The 21838-nt window shown below is 42.4% G+C and overlaps 1 protein-coding gene across 1 annotated transcript in view; it reads left to right on the top strand.

Annotated features, from left to right (window-relative positions):
• Positions 1-465: 465 nt before the first annotated feature.
• Positions 466-21838, top strand: part of EDEM3 (ER degradation enhancing alpha-mannosidase like protein 3) — an 89058-nt gene continuing 67685 nt past the window's right edge. Inside the window, 2 exon segments of the mRNA XM_056523658.1 lie at positions 466-787; positions 15253-15298. Coding sequence (XP_056379633.1) covers positions 657-787; positions 15253-15298 — 177 coding nt within the window. The 5' untranslated portion in view covers positions 466-656.

Genomic DNA, 21838 nt, shown 5'->3' with positions numbered 1-21838 from the left:
TTTTGGTTACGCCATACATTTTATGATATAATGAGTTATGTCATTACAACGGACAACTGGTCGCGCAAAAAACAAGCCCTCATACTAGTCTGTGGATGAAAATATAAAAGAGTTATGATTTTTAGAAGGCGAGGAGGAAAAAACAAAAACGTAAAAATTTAATTGTCTGAGTCCTTAAGGCCAAAATGGGCTGAGTCCTTAAGGGGTTAAAGTTATGAGTCGGGAAAAAAAAAAAAAAAACGAGACCACAAATATAAAAATTGTCTGTGTCCTTAAAGGATCAAACTGGACTTCCCCTCTAAGGCCGCGCTGAGCAGGAAGATGACGTCACCAGCCACCTTGTCATCAACACATCTCACTCTGCGATACCAGATCCGCCCGCTGGCCCCGCCCCCCGGATCTCCGGCTCCACGTCACGTACGTGACGTCCCCTCCTGTCGGCCATGCTGATTGGTCAGGAGGCGCTCCGTGCCAGCGCGTCATGCGAGTCGCTGGAAGCCGGAAGCAGGCAGCAGCTGTGACACCTGGGGGACTGCAGATCCCCGGCGGCCCCGACACTGACAGGCCGCGCAGCCAGCGACGTTCTCCCCGGGACAGGATGTGTGTACAACGGGACTAGCGTCCTCGGAAGCCTCCCCGCACCCCGGTACTCCGCTATGGACAGTTCGCCAGGGAAGCCCCGGCTCCTGGGGGGGATGAGGAGACAGCTGCTCGTCTACCTGCTGCTCCAAGCCTTAGTGGGGGCCACACAGGGAGTCATGAGCAAAGAGGAGAAGGCGCAGCTCAGGTGAGACCCCGGCCCCTCTATACAGCTATAAGGGGGGTTGTTTATAAAAGGGGGTACAGGCTATAAGGGGGGTGTAGGTTATAAGAGGGGGGTAGTCTATAAAGGGGGACAGGCCATAAGAGGGGGTGTAGGTTATAAGAGGGGGGTAGTCTATAAAGGGGGGGGGGTACAGGCTATGAGAGGGGGTAGTCTATAAAGGGGTACAGGCTATGAGGGGGGTAGTCTATAAAGGGGTACGGGCTATGAGGGGGGTAGTCTATAAAGGGGGGGGGTACAGGCTATGGGGGGGTACAGGCTATGAGAGGGGGGGTAGTCTATAAAGGGGGGTACAGGCTATGAGAGGGGGGGTAGTCTATAAAGGGGGGTACAGGCTATGAGGGGGTTGTAGTCTATAAAGGGGTACAGGCTATGAGGGGGTTGTAGTCTATAAAGGGGGGTACAGGCTATGAGGGGGTTGTAGTCTATAAAGGGGGGTACAGGCTATGAGGGGGTTGTAGTCTATAAAGGGGGGTACAGGCTATGAGGGGGTTGTAGTCTATAAAGGGGGACAGGCCATAAGAGGGGGTGTAGGTTATAAGAGGGGGGTAGTCTATAAAGGGGGGGGGGTACAGGCTATGAGAGGGGGTAGTCTATAAAGGGGTACAGGCTATGAGGGGGGTAGTCTATAAAGGGGTACGGGCTATGAGGGGGGTAGTCTATAAAGGGGGGGGGGTACAGGCTATGGGGGGGTACAGGCTATGAGAGGGGGGGTAGTCTATAAAGGGGGGTACAGGCTATGAGAGGGGGGGTAGTCTATAAAGGGGGGTACAGGCTATGAGGGGGTTGTAGTCTATAAAGGGGTACAGGCTATGAGGGGGTTGTAGTCTATAAAGGGGGGTACAGGCTATGAGGGGGTTGTAGTCTATAAAGGGGGGTACAGGCTATGAGGGGGTTGTAGTCTATAAAGGGGGGTACAGGCTATGAGGGGGTTGTAGTCTATAAAGGGGGGTACAGGCTATGAGGGGGTTGTAGTCTATAAAGGGGGGTACAGGCTATGAGGGGGGTACAGGTTATAAGGGGGAGGGGTTGCAGGATACACAGTTGGAGGACTCAAGGGATTATCCACAGTTTCATCCCTTTGGTGGTGATTATTGGGGCCTCACTCTATTTATAATGTCTGACAGGACTGGATGTGGCTCGTCTGCAGCACCGGCAGATGGATCTGGTGTTACTGCCTCTCTGAAATATGTATCCGGGGGTTACTAACTCTTTAGAAGGCAGATAAAGGGTTAAGTGCCTCTTTGGAAGGCAAATTGGGGGGATGTTGTTTAGTGCCACTGTAGAAGGTAGATTGTGGTGTTAGTGCCCCTTGGGAAGGTGGATTGTGGTGTTAGTGCCCCTTGGGAAGGTGGATTGTGGTGTTAGTGCCCCTTGGGAAGGTGGATTGTGGTGTTAGTGCCCCTTGGGAAGGTGGATCTGGGGTTAGTGCCCTTTTGGAAGATTAATCTGAATCAGGGGTTAGTTCTCACTTGAAAGGTGGGTAGGTGTCACTTTGGAAGGTTGATCACAGGGTTAGTGCCTCTTTGGTAGGCGGATTAGGTGTTAGTACCTCTGTATAAGGTGGATCAGGGGTTTCTGCCTCTTTGGAAGGTGCATTGGGGGTTATGGCCTCTTTGAAAGGCTGTTAGGGAGGGGGTTAGTGCCTCTTTGAAAGGTGGAATTGGGGGGGGGGGGGGGGTTATTGCGGGAGATTAGTGGCTGGTCGGCACGTGGTCTGGAAAGTAACCCCTTTTAGGATATGGAATTATTAGTAGGTCTCGTGCACTGACATCACAACAATCAGGCACTAAAGCAATAGTCCGGCTAGATGTAAAGGGTTCAAATACATTGGATTTCATTACAATTACTAATATACATTCAGCATCTTCCCCAATGTTTTGCTATCACTGCTGCTGTGTCAGCGGGTGACTAGTCAGGCTCCAACGTGACTAGTCAGGCTCCAACGTGACTAGTCAGGCTCCAACGTGACTAGTCAGGCTCCGACGTGCCCGACTCTTCTCTTCCTCAATGGCAGATGTCAGGAGGCCACATACTCTATAGACTCACGATTTTTACCCAACCAGTGTGCCTCCAGCTGTTGCGAAACTACAACTCCCAGCATGCCCGGACAGCCTTCGGCTGTCCGTGCATGCTGGGCGTTGTAGTTTTGCAACAGCTGGAGGCACCCTGGTTGGGGAATCACTGCCTTAGATGGTTGATGTCGACAATATTCTTCTGCTAACTTTGTTATGTGTATAGTTATGTTTGAAGTCCTTCCATCATTGGAATGTGCCCTCTGTTTGTCAGACATGACGCCACCTTAAAAGTGTGCCTGTCTTATATTTAAAAAAAAAAAAAAAGTTTAGATTGGTCAGGGTCTCAGTGCTGCGACCCCCCCCCCCCCCACCGATCAGGAGATCAGGCGGGGAGAAGTACATACTTGCTCTTTACTCCCTGGTTTGTACTGATCACTTGGAGCCAGGGAATAAAGTGCATAACAATGCGCTTCTCCCATCTCGCTCTCCTGGTCGGTGGGTGTCTTGTCACCAAGACCCCAATCGATCAAAACTTTTGATGTGTCATTCTAAATAAAGGGTACCTGACGTTCCTTTTAAGGGGGTACTCCAGGGGAATTTTTATTTTTATTTTTTTTTATAAATCAAATGTCACCAGAAAGTTTAACAGATTTGTAAATTACTTCTATTTAAAAAAAATGTAATCCTTTTAGTACTTATCAGCTGCTGTATGCTCCAGAGGAAATTCATATCTTTTTGATCTTCCTTTCTGTCTGACCACAGTGCTCTCTGCTGACACCTCTGTCTGTATCAGGAACTGTACAGAGCAGGAGAGGTTTGCTATAGGGATTTGCTTCTGCTCAGGACAGTTCCTGACAGAAATTCAAAAACAAAGAAAGAAAACTTCCTATAAAGCATACAGCACCTGATGAGTACTGGAAGGATTAAGATTTTTTAATAGAAGTGATTTACAAATCTGTATAACTTTCTGGCACCAGTTGAGATATATAGTTTTCCATTGGAGTACCCCTTTATTGCAGTCATTGAGGCAGTCTGTTAGTGGCTTCTTCCCTAGAGCACCCCCTTAAGGGTGTATTTACACATCCACATCCTGTGCTTATTTGATGCTGCAGATTTCAATGTAAATTACCGTATTTTTCGCTGTATAAGAAAAATTCGGTGCCTCTTATATGGCGAATACACCCCTATCGCGGCGGTCCCTGCGGCCATCAACGGCCGGGACCCGCGGCTAATACAGGACATCACCGATCGTGGTGATGCCCTGTATTAACCCTTCAGACGTGACGATCAAAGCTGACCGCCGCATCTGAAGGGAAAGTGACACTAACCCGGCTGTTCAGTCGGGCTGTTCGGGACCGCCGCGATTTCACCGTGGCGGTCCCGAACAGCCCGACTGAATAGCCGGGTTAGTGCTTACAGGACACCGGGGGGGACCTTACCTGCCTCCTCGGTGTCTTCTCCGTTCAGGGATCCCCTGTATGGCCGGCGCTCTCCTTCCTGGTCATCACGTCGTCGCGTACGTGCGTCGGCGTGCGTAACGACGTGATGGCGGCGACGGAGAGCGCGGATACCCGGCCGGCAGCAGAGACGTTCCAGAGCGACGGGGACACGGCAACGGCTGTCCGGGCATGCTGGGAGTTGTAGTTTTGCAACATCTGGATGTCCGCAGGTTGAAGACCACTATTGGGTTCAAAATCTTTATTTTTTTAGATTTTGCACCTAAAAATTGGGTGCGTCTTATACGCCGGTGCATCCTATAGGGCGAAAAATACGGTAATTGAACACAGTTAAAGGGGTGCTCCGGTGGAAAACATTTTTTTTTTTAATTAACTGGTGCCAGAAAGTTAAACAGATTAGTAAATTACTTCTATTACAAAATCTTTACCATTCCAGTCCCTTTTAGCAGCTGTATAATACAGAGGAAATTATTTTCTTTTTGAATTTCTTTTTTGTCTTGTCCACAGTGCTCTCTGCTGACACCTCTGTCCGTGTCAGGAACTGTCCAGAGCAGGAGAAAATCCCCATTGCAAACCTATGCTGCTCTGGACAGTTCCTGATACGAACAGAGGTGTCAGCAGAGAGCCCTGTGGACAAGACAAAAAAGAAATTAAAAAAGAAAATAATTTCCTCTGTACCATACAGCTGATAAAAAGTACTGGAAGGGTAACGATTTTGTAATAGAAGTAATTTACAAATCTGTTTAACTTTCTGGCACCAGTTCATTTAAAAAAAATAAAAGGACGTTTTCCACCGGAGTACCCCTTTAAATCTGTAGCTTCAAATATGTGCAGGATTCCGTGCATGTGAATAGACCCTAAGGAGTATTTTCCCTTTAAAAATGACATGAGAAAAAAATCTTTAAATTGTACTTTTCCTGTATAAAAAAAAATAAATAAAAAATCTTTTGATATGTCAGATGTATCAAAAGTTTTTATCTGTCTGGTTCTGAGTGTCCACACTCATTATTGCGATCGTGTGGGGTCTGAACACTCAGACCCTGACTGATAAAAAAATAAAAAATAAAAAAAAATTTTGACATGTCAAAAAAAAATTTCTGTTGAAAGTTACTTTTTTTTTTTAATGTACTCTAGATCCTTGCTGTTTAACTTCTTTTTTTTAAAGGGGTACTCCGGTGGAAAACTTTTTATTTATTTATTTATTTATTTTTAAACTGGTGCCAGAAAGTTAAACAGGTTTGTAAATTACTTCTAGAAAAAAAAATCTTAATCCGGTGCTCTCTGCTGACCTCTACTGTCCATTTTAGGAACTGTCCAGAGCAGCATATGTTTGCTATGTGGATTTTCTTCTTCTCTGGACAGTTCCTAAAATGGACAGCAGAGGTCAGCAGAGAGCACTGTGGTCAGGACATCAGAGGAAATGCATTTCTTTTTGGATTTCTCTTTAGTATACAGCCCCTAAAAAGTACTGGAAGGATTAAGATTTTTTAATAGAAGTGATTTACAAATCTGTTTAACTTTCTGCCACCAGTTGATTTAAAAAAAAATAAAAATAAAATAAAAAGTTTTCCACGGGAAACTTTAACCCTTATGCTGTGAATAAAGGCTGGAGTACCCCTTTAAGGCTATTTAGTCGAGTAAGCACTTCTTGAGATGGCAGCGATCGCTGTGTAAATTCCTATACAAGCAGATTTCTATTCTACAATGACAGGAACATGAGTAATCCCCCCGCTCTGTCCGTCAGCTGTCGGATGAATCCCAGGAGCCCGGTAGTCACTGCACCAAGTAGTTCGCTGTTGGGACCTTTTTGCTTTTCTTTTTTCCTTTTCTTATAAAAGTTGTAATTTCTACAGAAATCCTCCCGGCCCCTACAGTCTAAGGTCCTCCGTCCTCCCATGTTGTAACTGTTCTGCAATTTTCCTAGGAATTGTAACTTCATAATATAGGGAACGGTTCCAAAATGTATTGTAGATGGCAGCAGGCAGCTCCTTTTCTGTCGGGCACAGGGGTCTTGCTGTGCGGTACTTTGTTTTACCTACATTAGGCGGCATTCAACCATGTTTGGGGCAAACAGCAGCCGGATTCAGCAGGGAAATTTCTAAAACCGCCTCTTGCTCTGGACAGTTCCTGACATTGACAGAGGTGTCAGCAGAGAGCACTGTGGTCAGACAGAAAAGAAAAAAAAGAATAGTACTTTCTGTGGAGCATACAGCAGCTGATAAGTACTGGACGGATTTTTAAATAGAAGTCATTTTACAAATCTGTTTAACTTTCTGGATCCGGGCTGCTGTATGCCCCAAACATGGTGTCAATGCAGCCTAAAATTTACTGTTATAGGGTATGTTCACATTGAGGCACTGATTCCGCACCAGTATTCCGCTCTAATCCCAACTTGAAGAAACGTTCCATTGACTTTAATTGTCTTTCTGCTTCTCAGAGGAATTTCCTCGGGCGAAACTGAAGTGGAATCGTATTCCGCCAGATTAATAAACATCCGTTCTTCTGGTGGAATCCACCCGTAAAAGCCCATTAAAGTAAAAAAAAATTTAAGGAGAATTGAGAGGCAGCCCATTGGTGGTTGTAGAACTGATCCTGCTCAAGATTTCCTCTTCAAATTCTGTGTAATATTCCACATCAAATTCTTCTTCAAATTCCGCAACACTTCCACGTCAAGCAGAAGACGGCAGAGTTATTGAATTTCCTGACCGTAATGATTCCTCCTCAATTCCTCGGTGTGAACATATCCATATAGTGTACAAGTGACCATAAGTGCTACTTAGTAGAGGTCGGCATCGGGATCCCGTGGGACCCAACCCAAAACGTGCAGGAGGTCAGGAGCTGCTGTGGCAGCCTCAATATGATAAGTCCGACTCAGTGACCGGGGTTGCTGCTCCTCCCAGTCCTGTCTCCTCCCCCGGTCGGTCAGAGCCGGCTTGTATGACTGCACACACTCTGCCACCAATGTTACTTACTCACAATCCACACACAGTGCGCTGGGCTGTGGCCCCGGTGGGATATGTAAGTGCACTGACTGCATCTGCCGGTGATCCTCCCAGCCAGGGCCTCTTTCTGCCCTGCTATTCGCAGTGTCTTCTACACTGGGGTGCAATGCTCTGCACATACCCCCATGTGTATAGCAGGACTCTGCACTAGTGCAACTGCTATACACATTGGGGGGATATGTGCAGACTGCAGAGCAGTAATGTCTTCTACAGACCCTAGGGTGCAATGCTCTGCAGTCTGCACAGACCCCCCCCCAGGTTTATAGCAGTGTGTGTGCATTCCTATACAGGTGGGGGTATGTGCAGAGCATTGTACTACAGACTAGGGGGCAATACTCTGCACATACCCCCACCTGTATAGTAATGTACACACACTGCTATACATAGGGAGTATGTGCAGAGCATTGCACCCTAGTGTCTGTACATTCCTATGTGAGCGGGAGGGATAGGACTAACATTTTAGCGGGATTGGACACAAATGTTGTGGGTAGCGGGCGGGAGTGGAGAAAACACCCTGCGGGAGCGAGCGGGATTGGTCAAAAATCATCGGGAGCGTGATTGAAAAAAACAGTCCGGCGCAGGGCTCTAATAGGTAGTGTCCAAATAATAATGACACTTCTCGGCCAAGTCATGATTCCATAGAGTGAGTGCTATGCAGGGCTTCACAGCCCCTCTGTGTAAACTAATATACTGTGCACTGAGAGTAGCAGTGTCATATAGTATCTAAGTGAATACCACCTTATACTGCTGAAGACTGCTCAACGCTATTAACAATCCAATACACAGTGTTTGTAAAGTTCACATTTGGCAGATTTGTTTCTATAAATCCCTATTCAAATTACCGTATTTTTCGTCATATAAGATGCTCCGGCATATAAGACGCAGGGTGAAAATCTAGAAAAAAAAGATTCTGAACCTTCAACCTGCGGACCGCCAGATGTTGCAAAACTACAACTCCCAGCATGCCTGGACAGCCGTTGGCTGTCCGGGCATGCCAGGAGTTGTAGTTTTGCAACATCTGGAGGTCTGCAGGTTGAAGACCACTGGTATAGGAGGTAATACTCACGTGTCCCCGCCACTCCGGACCCGTCACCGCTGCCCTGGATGTCGCCCTCCATCGCTGTTGCCAGGTATCCTCGCTCTCCGTCGCCGCCATCACATCGCTACGCACACCGCTCCTATTGGATGACGGGACGGCGTGCGCGACAACGTGATGACAACGAAGGAGAATGCTGGCCATGCAGGGGATCCCGGCACGGAGCAGACACCGAGGAGGCAGGTATGGTCCCTCCCGGTGTCCTGTAAGCAGTTCGGGACGCCGCAATTTCACCTCGGCGGTCCCGAACAGCCCGACTGAGCAGCTGGGTTAGTGTCACTTTCGCACCAGACGCGGCGGTCAGCTTTGATCGCCGCGTCTGAAGGGTTAATACAGGGCATCACCGCGATCGGTTATCTCCTGTATTAGCCGCGGGTCCCGGCCGTTGATGGCCGCAGGGACCGACCCGATAGGACAGGTTTTAATGTGAATTTGCCGTATAAGACGCACCAACTCCCCCCCCCCCCCCCCCCCCAGTTTTGGGGAAGAAAAAGTGCATCTTATACGGCGAAAAAAAAAAAAATCTATAAAGATGCCTGAGGTGTCTGCTCTAAACAACAAAAAATAATATACTTAGTTATACCACTGTTATAGCAGTTACAATATCGCAAGTGTGAAACCCACGTTTAGGGTCAGTTTACACGGCCTTATTTTTGCTGCAGATTTGCCGCAGCAGATTGAAGTCAGTGGGCAGCAAAATCTGCTGTAGCGTAGAAACAAAACAAAAAAAGTGTGAACTGACCCTTACCGGAAGCAAAAATGTGCGTGTAATGTGGATTCTTATAGCAAAATCCCAACGGGATTCAATACAACCACTGGACAGATGAGGTCCAGTGCTCCATGGTCCATTAAAATGGGCACAGTCATTAAAATCATTTTTTTTTTTTGCATATGATACAGCAGGTAAAATAAGATTTGTACTTTACTCCCTGTAAAATTAATAAATATTTTTATGTCCCTTTCATGGCCTTATAAATCTGGCCACTAGAGGTCTCCTTTCTGGTCCAGACTGCATTCCGTCATCTCAAAAGTACTGACTTTGGTCTCCTGTTGAACTGGCAGGAGACTAAACTCAGAAAGTGCGGTCTGGCCATAGGCAGTGAATAACAATGGCTCTCAAAGTTTCATACACAGGCAAAGAGCGAGTGCTATTCACTGCCTGTGGCCAGACCGCACTTTCTGAGTTTAGTCTCCTGCCAGTCCAGCAGGAGACCAAAGTCTGTGCTTTTGAGAAGACTGAATGCAGTCTGGACCAGAAGGGAGACCTCTAGTGGCCAGATTTATAAGGCCAGGAAAGTAACCTAAAGACATTTTTTTTATTTTATTTTACAGGAAGTAAATGACAATTCTTATTTTACCTGCTGTATCGTATTAAAAAATAAATAAATAAAGTTTAATGACCGTGCCCATTTAAAGGCGTACTCCCATGGAAAACTTTTTTTTTTTTTTTTCTTTTTTAAATCAACTGGTGCCAGAAAGTTAAACAGATTTGTAAATCACTTCTATTAAAAAAAATCTTAATCCTTCCAGTACTTATTAGAGGCTATATACTACAGAGGAAATGCTTTTCTTTTTGGATTTCTCTGATGTCACGACCACAGTGCTCTCTGCTGACCTCTGCTGTCCATTTTTGGAACTGTCCAGGGCAGGAGAAAATCCCCATAGCAAACATATGCTGCTATGGACAGCAGAGAGCGCTGTGGTCGTGAGATCAGAGAAATCCAAAAAGAAAAGAATTTCCTCTGTAGTATAGAGCCCCTAAAATGTATTGGAAGGATTAAGATTTTTTAATAGAAGTAATTTACAAATCTATTTAACTTTCTGGCACCAGTTGATTTAAAAAAAAAAAAAAAAATTTTTCCACGAGAGTACCCCTTTAACCCCTTAAGGACCAAGGACGTACCGGTACGTCCTTGGTCCTGCTCTTCTGATATAACGCAGGGTTACACAGTAACCCCGCGTCATATCATGGCGGGCCCGGCGTCATAGTGAAGCCGGGACCCGCCTCTAATAGCGCGCAGCGCCGATCGCGGCGCCGCGCGCTATTAACCCTTTAGCCGCGCGCTCAAAGCTGAGCCGCACGGCTAAAAGTGAAAGTTCCCGGCTAGCTCAGTCGGGCTGTTCGGGATAGCCGCGGCTAATCGCGGCATCCCGAACAGCTGACAGGACAGCGGGAGGGCCCCTACCTGCCTCCTCGCTGTCCGATCGCCGAATGACTGCTCAGTGCCTGAGATCCAGGCATGAGCAGTCATCCGGCAGAATCGTTGATCACTGGTTTCTTATGAGAAACCAGTGATCAACATAGAAGATCAGTGTGTGCAGTGTTATAGGTCCCTATGGGATAACAATGATCAGTGTGTGCAGTGTTATAGGTCCCTATGGGACCTATAACACTGCAAAAAAAAAGTGAAAAAAAAAGTGAATAAAGATCATTTAACTCCTCCCCTATTAAAAGTTTGAATCACCCCCCTTTTTCAATAAAAAAAAAAACACAGTGTAAATAAAAATAAAAATAAACATATGTGGTATCACCGCGTGCGGAAATGTCCGAATTATAAAAATATATCATTAATTAAACCGCTCGGTCAATGGCGTGCGCGCAAAAAAATTCCAAAGTCCAAAATAGTGCATTTTTGGTCACTTTTTATATCATTTAAAAATGACGATCAATAAGTCCTATCAATGCAAAAATGGTACCATTAAAAACTTCAGATCACGGCGCAAAAAATGAGCCCTCATACCGCCCCATACACGGAAAAATAAAAAAGTTATAGGGGTCAGAAGATGACAATTTTAAACATATTAATTTTCCTGCATGTAGTTATGATTTTTTCCAGAAGCCCGACAAAATCAAACCTATATAAGTAGGGTATCATTTTAATCGTATGGACCTACAGAATACATATCAGGTGTCATTTTTACCGAAAAATGTACTACGTAGAAACGGAAGCCCCCAAAAGTTACAAAACAGCGTTTTTTTTTCAATTTTGTCGCACAATGATTTTTTTTTCCCGCTTCACCATAGATTTTTGGGCAAAATGACTGACGTCATTACAAAGTAGAATTGGTGGCGCAAAAAATAAGCCATCATATGGATTTTTAGGTGTAAATTTGAAAGAGTTATGATTTTTTAAAGGCAAGGAGCAAAAAACGAAAATGCAAAAAACGGAAAAACCTCCGGTCCTTAAGGGGTTAAAGAGTAACAGATACAACCAGCATCATACAGAAGGCAGCGCAGTCTGTTACCTCGGACTCATAGACCAGACTACGGCGGCCATGACCCTCTCTTAGCACTAAGCACCTGATTGTATCAGTCTCTCCAGTGTCTCTGACCCGTGTGTTTATACCTTTTCAGTATCTATAATTCATGGGTCACCGTGGCACTGGTATTATTCGTAGGAATACCATGCAATGGTCACAGCCGTGCACTGAATATACTGATATCGCTGGCTGCTCGCTAGAAATATGCAAAAAAAAAAAAAAAAAAGCTTATTTTTTCCTGTTTGTGTTAATGTATTTAAAGGGGTACTCCGGTGAAAACTTTTTCTTTTATATCAACTGGTGGCAGAAAATTAAACATATTTGTAAATTACTTCTATTAAAAAATCGTAATCCTTCCTGTACTTATTAGCTGCTGAATACTACAGAGGAAATTCTTTTCTTTTTGGAATGCTCTCTGATGACATCACAAGCACAGTTCTCTCTGCTGACGTTATTATAATAATAATGCTTTATTTATTGTTGTCCTTAGTGGGATTTGAACCCAAGTCCCCAGCACTGCCAGGCAGCAGTGCTAACCACTGAGCCACCATACTGCCCTTAGCATACATCTGCTATGCATGGTTGCTAAAATGGACAGAGATGTCAGCAGAGAGCACTGTGCTTGTGATGTCATCAGGGTTCCAAAAAGAAAGGAATTTCCTCTGTAGCATTTAGCAGCTAATAAGTACTGGAAGGATTAAGATTTTTTAATAGAAGTAATTTACAAATATGTTTAACTTTCTGCCACCAGTTGATTTAAAAGAAAAAAGGTTTTCACCGGAGTACCTCTTTAAAGTAAAGTGTGTGTGTCCTAGAGACTCGTCAAAACTCTTCACATGTCTATGTAGTGTTTCCCAACCCAGTCCTCAAGGAACACCAACAGTCCAGGATTTTAATTTTTTTAATCAGTCCAGGATTTTTTTTTAAAGTAATAAATGAGAAAACTTTTAATTATTTTAATTTTTTTTTAAATCAACTGGTGGCAAAATATTAAACAGATTTGTAAATTACTTCTATTTAACAATCTTAAACCTTCTAGTACTTATCAGCTGCTGTATACTACAAAGGAAGTTCTTTTCTTTTTGAATTTCATTTCTGTCTGACCACAGTGTTCTCTGCTGACACCTCTGTCCATGTCAGGAACTGTCCAGAGTAGGAGCAAATCCCCATAGCAAACCTCTCCTGCTCTCGACAGTTCCTGACATGGACAGAGTTGTCAGCAGAGAGCAGTGTGGGCAGACAGAAAGGGGGAGGAAAAAAAAAAAAAAACTTCCTCTGTAGTATACAGCAGCTGATAAGTACTGAAAGGATTAAGATTTTTAAATAGAAGTAATTTACAAATCTGTTTAACTTTCTGGCACCAGTTGATTAAGGGTGCGTTCCCACACGGCGTATTTGACGCTACGCAAAATTTACAGCAGCAGCAGTAAATTCCTTGCTCATTATACACACAGGGCTTTCCGGCAGCAGCCATATGTGTGTAGTGAGTTTTGGAGGCGGAGCCGCGCGTCACAGTCACACTGACACATGGCCCCGCCTCTAAAACGCACTACACACATAGGGCTGCCGCCGGAAAGTCCTGTGTGTATAGTGAGCAAGGAATACACAGCGTATTTCCCGCTGTTGCCATAAATTTTGCGCTGCGTATACGCCTTGTGGGAACGCACCCTAAAAATAAAAAAAAATAAAAAGTCTTCCATCAGAGTACCTCTTTAATCCCTTCCCGCCCCAGCACTTATGCATATGTCCCAGTTTCTAGCTTGGTAGCGCAACTGAACGTATGCATACGTCCTAGCAATCTCCTGCTCTCCGCGATGTCAATCACAGCTGGGGTCCCACCACAGCTGCCGGTAACGAGATTGCGCGGGTCTCGGCAGTGTTAACTAGAGATGAGCGAACTTACAGTAAATTTGATTTGTCACAAACTTCTCGGCTCGGCAGTTGATGACTTATCCTTCATAAATGAGTTCAGCTTTCAGGTGCTCTGGTGGGCTGTATCCACCTTTTCCAGCCCACGGGAGCACCTGAAAGCTGAACTAATTTATGCAGGATAAATCATCAACTGTCGAGCCGAGAAGTTTGTGACGAATTGAATTTACTGTAAGTTCGCTCATCTCTAGTATTAACCCCATAGATGCCATGAAAGTTATGGCTGTCAGAACATGACAACACAAAAAAGGGGAAAAAAGGATTTTGTTGAGAAAAGGGGAAAAAGAACATAAAAAAGCTATATAAATTGTTGCCATAATTGTACTGACCCACAGAATAAAAAGAACATGATTTTTAACATACAGTGAATTCCATAAAAAATTATGACAAAAACGGCAGAAATGTTTACATTTTTCACAATATTTTGGAGTTTTTTCACAAAAAATGCTGCATGAATCAACAAAGATTTACCAATATAAAGTACAGTACAATGTCCCGAAAAACATTTTTAGAATCGCGTCGCTAAGTAAAAGCATTTTTGGTCACTTCATATAGCAGAAAAAATTCATAAAAAATGATTACAAAGCCCATTAAAAAGAAAAAATGGTACTGTTAAAAACCACAGATCACGGCACAAAAATGAGCCCCCCCCCCCCCCACATATATCCCCGTATACAGAAAAATAAGTTATAGGGGTCAGAAGAGGACAATTTTAAGCCTACCAATTTTCTTACAAAGTAATATTTTTTTTTTCACTAGCAAAATAGAACAAAACCTATATAAATTGGGTATCGTTGTAATCGTATGGACCTACAGAATAAAGTAAATTTAATTTTTTTTATTTTTTACCAAAAAGTGCACTGCATAGAAATGCAACCCCCTAAATTTTGGCAATTTGCCTTTTTTTATTTTTTTTATTTAGCCCCACAAATAATTTTGTTTGGCTTCACCATACATTTTGTGGTAAAATGGGTGATGCCATTACAAAGTACAGTAGGTACTAAAAGCCCTATAGATGGAACAATGATAAAAAAAAAAAAAATAAAAAAAAAATTGGAACAGTTAATGTTCCAATGTTCCAAATGTCACCCCTACCCCTTAATTCCCTGGTTGAACTTGATGGACATATGTCTTTTTTCGACCGTACTAACTATGTAACTATGTAATGATTTTAAAAGGCAAAAAGGAAAATGCAAAAAACGTAAAAAATTGTTGTTTCATTAACGGGTTAAAGAAAATAACCTAGAAGTATTAGCGAGCTAAGGAGAAAGGAAAATACAGTTTTCCCTTGTAAGGCTGTGTTCACATAATAAGAGTATTAAAACAGAATTTTCGTTGTACTAGACTCCTCCCACAATGGACACCGGCAGCGTCCACCACATCCGATCCACTTCTAATTGGGTCCATTGGGTTTTCTTGTCTTGTTTGTCATTTTGATGGGAAGAATAGTGCTGCATGCTGCGCTGTTCTTCTTGTTGAATATGAATCCACAATGAATCGTCCATCGCAGAGGAGTCTCCTATGGATGATATTCAAGTAACTTTCTCACTGTGAACCTAAATGGGCACTAATATATATATATATATATATATATATATATATATATATATATATATATATATATAGTATGATGATAACCATAGTCACATCTGTTATTTCCTTACAGGATACAAGTGCTGGAAATGTTTGATCACGCCTACGGCAATTATATGGTGAGTAGAATAAAGCTCTTACACATAAAGTGATATATAAAAATACAATGAACAAGTAAAATAAATTATAATTATATAGCTTAAAATCAATGTCAAACCTGGGGGAATGTTTATGTTGAGATTTAAAGGGGTTCTCTGCCCCAAGACATCTTATCCTCTATCCAAAGGCTAGGTGATAAGATGTCTGAGGGGGTCCCGTTGCTGGGAACCCTGTCAAGGTCACGTCCCACTCGTGATGTTACGGCCACGCCCCTCAATGCAAGTCTATGGGAGGGGGCGTGACTGCCATCACGCCCCCTCCCAAAGACTTGCATTGATGGGGCGTGGCCATGAGGTCACGAGCGGACTGTGACGCCACAAGCCTCCACCCGGCGTCGCCAGTCATCCAGCACGAAGCGAAGTTCGCTCTGTGTACCGGATGTCTGGGGTGCCGCAGCCGAGATTGCGGGGGTCCCCAGCAACGGACCCCCGCGATTAGACATCTTATCCCCTATCCTTTGGGGATAGGGGCTATCCCCAAAGGATGTCTAGGGCGCGGAGTAGCCTTTTAAGCTTGGTGTATTTCACTGGTTTTTCACGTGTCTGTGTGCCTACTTGTGCCAGTGTGAGTCACTTTGTGCCAGTTACGGCACTAATGTGAAAATGGACCAATTTAAAGTACACCTGTCACTTTATCTAAAGCTGTTAAACACAGTGAAATATGGGTTAAAAACCACATAAGTCATACTTCTGTTTTTGCATTTGGTTCATTATTTTAATAAAAAAAATAAAAAAAATGTTAACAGCATCTGCTAGTGTCAGAGAGGCATGGCCCAGGGCCCGTCTGCATGCACAGTCAGTGGCTATGTAGGTGTAGGAATGATTCCCCAATCTGTCAGGCTTACCTCGCCTCTGCCACAATTGACAGTGTATACGCGGGCAGATGAGCACTGTGTGTCAGTCACCAGGCGAAGCAAGTGTGACTGCACGCATTGTGACCGGGGCCACACTGGTGGACGCTGTAAAAATAACTTTTTATTTTTTTTATTTTTTTATTGGAATAAAGCAACTAAATCCTCAAACAATGGTATGCCTTCCATGTGGTTGTTAACCCCTTAACGACGCAGGACTTAAATGTACGTACTGGTGTGCTGGTAATTAGCACGTACATTTACGTCCTATGCATAACCACGAGCATCGGAGCAATGTTCGCGTCATGCACAGCAGGTCCCGGCAGCTGATAGCAGCCAGGGACCCGCCCGTAATGGCGGACATCCGCGATCGCGCGGTTGTCCGCCATTATCCCTCAGATGCCGTGATCAATACAGATCATAGCATCTGCAGCATTGCGGACATTAAAATGGATGATCGGATCACCCTCAGCGCTGCCGCGGCGATCCAGTCATCCAGCATGTCAGACGGAGGTCCCCTCACCTGCCTCCGCTGCCTTCCACGGGTCTTCTGCTCGGGTCTCTGAGATTGCGCAGACCAGAGCAGAAGATGACCGATAATACTGATCAGTGCTATGTCCTATGCATAGCACTGAACAGTATTAGCAATCGAATGATTGCTATAAATAGTCCTCTATGGGGACTATTAAAGTGTAAAAATAAAAGTTAAAAAATGTAAAAAAAAGTTTGAAAACACCTCTCCCCCAATAAAAACGTAAATTGTCCCATTTTCCCTATGGAAATAAAAAAAATTATTATATACATATTTGGTATCACCGCGTGTGTAAATATCCCAACTATTAAAATAAAATGTTAATTATACTGTACGGTGAACGGCGTGAGCGTATAAAAAAAGTCAGAAAGCTGCTTTTTTTTATAACATTTTATTCCAAAAAAAATTAATAAAAAAAGTATTAAGTTTTATATAAGCAAATGTGGTATCAATAAAAAGTACAGATCACGGCGCAAAAAATGAGCCCTCATACCGCCGCTTATACGGAAAAATGAAAAAGTTTAATTTTTTCAAAATAGGGGGGATTTTAAACGTACTGATTTGGTTAAACAGTTTTCTATTACTGTTGCGCTTAAAAAATCGCAAAGTATGTTATCATGGTATCATTTTAATCGTATTGACCCAAAGAATAAAGAACACATGTCACTTTTACCGTAAATTGTACGGCGTGAAAACGAAACCTTCCAAAATTGGCAAAATTGCGGTTTTCTTTTTAATTTCCCCACACAAATAGTATTTTTTTGGTTGCGCCATATATTTTATGGTAAAGTGAGTGATGGCATTACAACGGACAACTGGTCGCGCAAAAAACAAGCCCTCATACTAGTCTGTGGATGAAAATATGAAAGAGTTATGATTTTTTTTAAGGCGAGGAGGAAAAACAAAAACTTAAGGCCTTAAGGCCCAAATGGGCTGAGTCCTAAAGGGGTACTTCGGTGGAAAACATGTTTTTTTTTATCAATCTGTGCCAGAAAGTAAAACCGATTTGTAAATTATTTCTATTTAAAAATCGTAATCCTTCCATTACTTATCAGCTGCTGTATACTACAGAGGAAGTTGTGTAGATCTTTCCTGTCTGACCACAGTGCTCTCTGCTGCCACCTCTGTCCATATCAGGGACTATCCAGAGTAGGAGAGGTTTGCTATGGGGAATTGTTCCTACTCTGGACAGTTCCTGACAGACAGAGGTGTCAGCAGAGAGTACTGTGGTCAGACTGGAAAGAACCACTCAACTTCCTCTGGAGCATTCAGCAGGTAAGTACTGGAAGGATTAAGATTTTTAAAAAGAAGTAATTTACAAATCTGTAACTTTCTGGCCCCAGTTGATTTGAAATTTTTCCACTAGAGTACCTCTTTAACCCCCTACTACTGTGTCACCAGTTTAAGACCTTTTAATGACGTGACAGATGCACCAAAGATGGTCAAGAAAAAAGTTTAAACAATATGCGGCAATGTTGCGCCATTATGAAACATTTTGTACCAAAAACTGTAGAAAATACCTTAGTAAATATCTCGGAACATAGGAGATAACACAACTACCTTTTTAGGGTTTCAGTTCTGCTTTGTCAGTCTCAGGAGAAACTTTAAAACACCATAAAAAAAAAGAAAAAAACAACAAAAAGTGTCTGCTCTCAATCTGGGAAGTCTGGGCCAAAGTTCGATCCATTAAAGGAGGGGGGGAAAAAAATTAATAAATATGTGTGTATGCGTGTATATATGTGTGTGTATGGGTGTGTGTGTGTATGTATGTATATATATATATATATATATATAATATTTATATTATATATATATATATATTTATATTATATATATATATATATAATATTTATATTATATATATATATATATATATATATATATATATATATATATATATATAATATTTATATTATATATATATATATATATAATATTTATATTATATATATATATATATATATATATAATATTTATATTATATATATATATATATATATATATAATATTTATATTATATATATATATATATATAATATTTATATTATATTTATATATATATATATAATATTTATATTATATTTATATATAATATTTATATAATATTTATATATAATATTTATATAATATTTATATATAATATTTATATAATATTTATATATATATATATATATATATATATATATAATATAAAAAATATTGTTTTTGTTTGACCTGTATTGTGAAGTGCAGCATTTGGGTGGAAGGCAGATATCAGTGATCAGCAGGGAGATCCCCGGACACGCACCATCTGGCTTGTATTACTTGTGTTTATTCTCGGGGTGTTGCACTTGCAGTGACTGTACAGTAAATAATGGCTGACGATGGAGTTTGCAGAACCGTACAAATTTACACGCACTGATACCGAGGTCTCATTTGTCGGTATCTTGTTCTGTCCCGCCAGCCCTTTCCTCTCGTACAGACGCACCTGCTCTCTCTTTTCCAGCAAGTCTCCCCTGAGAAATCGTAGAAGGTGCAAGCATTGGTGTGACACTCTGCAGCGCTAATTGTTCGCTTGCCTGCTCTTATCATTGTTGGGGCACAAAGTGGTTAAACAGAACATTGTTTTTAAACATTGACTCTTACGTCTGTGCTCTAGCTCAGTGTTTCCCAACCAGGGTGCCTCCGGCTGTTGCAGAACTACATCTCTCAGCATGCCCGGACAACCGAAGGCTGTCTGGGCATGCTGGGGGTTGTAGTTTTGCAACAGCTGGAGGCACCCTAGTTGAGAAATTCTACCGTCTAGCCTGTGCATACAGCTTGCTTGTTAGGTGGCCAAGCTACAACGTTGCAAAGGACATCCTATTGTTTTTGTTAAAAATTACTATTTTTATTCCACTGCTCTTATATTAGCTGCACCATTACCAAAAAGTCATTAAAGGGGTATTCCAGGAATTTTTTAAATTTATTTATTTATATATATATATAATATATAATATATCTCCACTGCCTCCAGAAAGTTAAACAGATTTGTAAATTAATAGCAAAATAAAATGGTTTCCCCCACCTCAAGGCTCGTGTTTATATTATTATCTATAAGATAATGCAATAAGACCGTACTTCTATTATTTTATTAAAATTTATCATATGAATTAAAATTCCACTCTCACAGGGCCCTTGTGGGAGAAGAAATATTAAAATACAAATAAAAATACGAAACAGTAAAAATATGACACTCAAATGCTATATTTTTTGCAAAATTAGACTCATGGACACCAAAATATCTATTAGATGTAACTGTCCTTTAGATTGTAGCAATGATTGCTGTAATGTTGTTATATTGTCTCTGGTCAGATTTTTCAATATAACTGTGAGCTATAACAAGTGATGCAATACATGATGATCTATTACCAGTTCTTTGTGGACGGCAATTACTCGCTGAGCTGCAGATATACTTGCAGGAATATGTGCTGGCATGCACAGGTGGCGGCTGGTCCTGACAGCTCAGAGCCCGGATGATACCGCCCCATGAATCGAGGAGATGGATGCAGAGCCTCGTGGCGGCTGGTCCTGATGGCGAAGGACCCGGATTATGCCGCCCGATGGGATCGAGGAAGTGAATGCAGAGCCTCGTGTTTTCAGCGTCTGACGTCAGAGTTCATGCGGACCATGGGAACCGAGACTTAGATGCAGGTAAGTCCTGGGGATGGATTGCTCATTCAGAGCTGTGGATAATATCCAGAGTGTAGCTGTCCAGAATCTTGACAGTAAAGTTCTTTAGGCAATGAGTGGCATAAATGACATCAATAACTAGACGCGTTTCAGGGTGCTTAGTAATCTGACCCTTTCTTCAGTAGTCAACTACTGAAGAAAGGGTCAGAGATTACTAAGCACCCTGAAACGCGTCTAGTTATTTATTGATGTTATTTATGCCACTCATTGCCTAAAGAACTTTACTGTCAAGATTCTGGACAGCTACACTCTGGATATTATCCACAGCTCTGAATGAGCAATCCATCCCCAGGACTTACCTGCATCTAAGTCTGGGTCCAACCAGTCTCAGTTCCCATGGTCCGCATGAACTCTGACGTCAGACGCTGAAAACACGAGGCTCTGCATTCACTTCCTCGATCCCATCGGGCAGCATAATCCGGGTCCTTCGCCATCAGGACCAGCCGCCACGAGGCTCTGCATCCATCTCCTCGATTCATGGGGCGGTATCATCCGGGCTCTGAGCTGTCAGGACCAGCCGCCACCTGTGCATGCCAGCACATATTCCTGCAAGTATATCTGCAGCTCAGCGAGTAATTACCAACCACAAAGAACTGGTAATAGATCATCATTTATTGCATCACTTGTTATAGCTCACAGTTATATTGAAAAATCTGACCAGAGACAATATAACAACATTACAGCAATCATTGCTACAATCTAAAGGACAGTTACATCTAATAGATATTTTGGTGTCCATGAATCTAATTTTGCAAACAATATAGCAATTGAGTGACATTGTTTTTACTGTTTCGTATTTTTATTTGTATTTTAATATTTCTTCTCCCACAAGGGCCCTGTGAGAGTGGAATTTAAATTCATATGATAAATTTTAATTAAATAATAGAAGTACGGTCTTATTGCATTATCTTATAGATAATAATATAAACACGAGCCTTGAGGTGGGGGAAACCATTTTATTTTTCTATTGATATTTTCAACACACCGTGGTATAGGTGTGTACCCCATTCCACCTCGGTAAGTGTATAGTTGTGAGCTGCACCTACAATTTTCTTTTTTCTTTTAAGATTTGTAAATTACTTCTATTAAAAAATCTTAATCCTTTCAGTACTTATCAGCTGCTGAAGTGGAGTTGTTGTTTTCTGCAGGGCTGTGGAGTCGGTAGATAAATGTTCAGACTCCGGAGTTTTCTGTACTTCCGACTCCTCTGTATTAATATGCAAATGTATTTTATACATTCCTTGAAGGAAAGAAAGGCAACATAAATGTCATTACCACAGGACTACAGGCTGGGAAGCCAACAGTCTACTGTATTGAACAGTTTGTGTGCTGATCTGCTGCTGAAGATAGGGCAGTGGGAGGATCCAGGAAGGGGCATTTATTATAAAACATGATTTTCCCTAGTAG

This window comes from Hyla sarda, chromosome 6 (genome assembly GCF_029499605.1).
Source record: "Hyla sarda isolate aHylSar1 chromosome 6, aHylSar1.hap1, whole genome shotgun sequence".
NCBI lineage: Eukaryota > Metazoa > Chordata > Amphibia > Anura > Hylidae > Hyla > Hyla sarda.
Note: the sequence above shows the minus strand (reverse complement) of the source record. Positions and strands in the feature narration are given on the sequence as shown.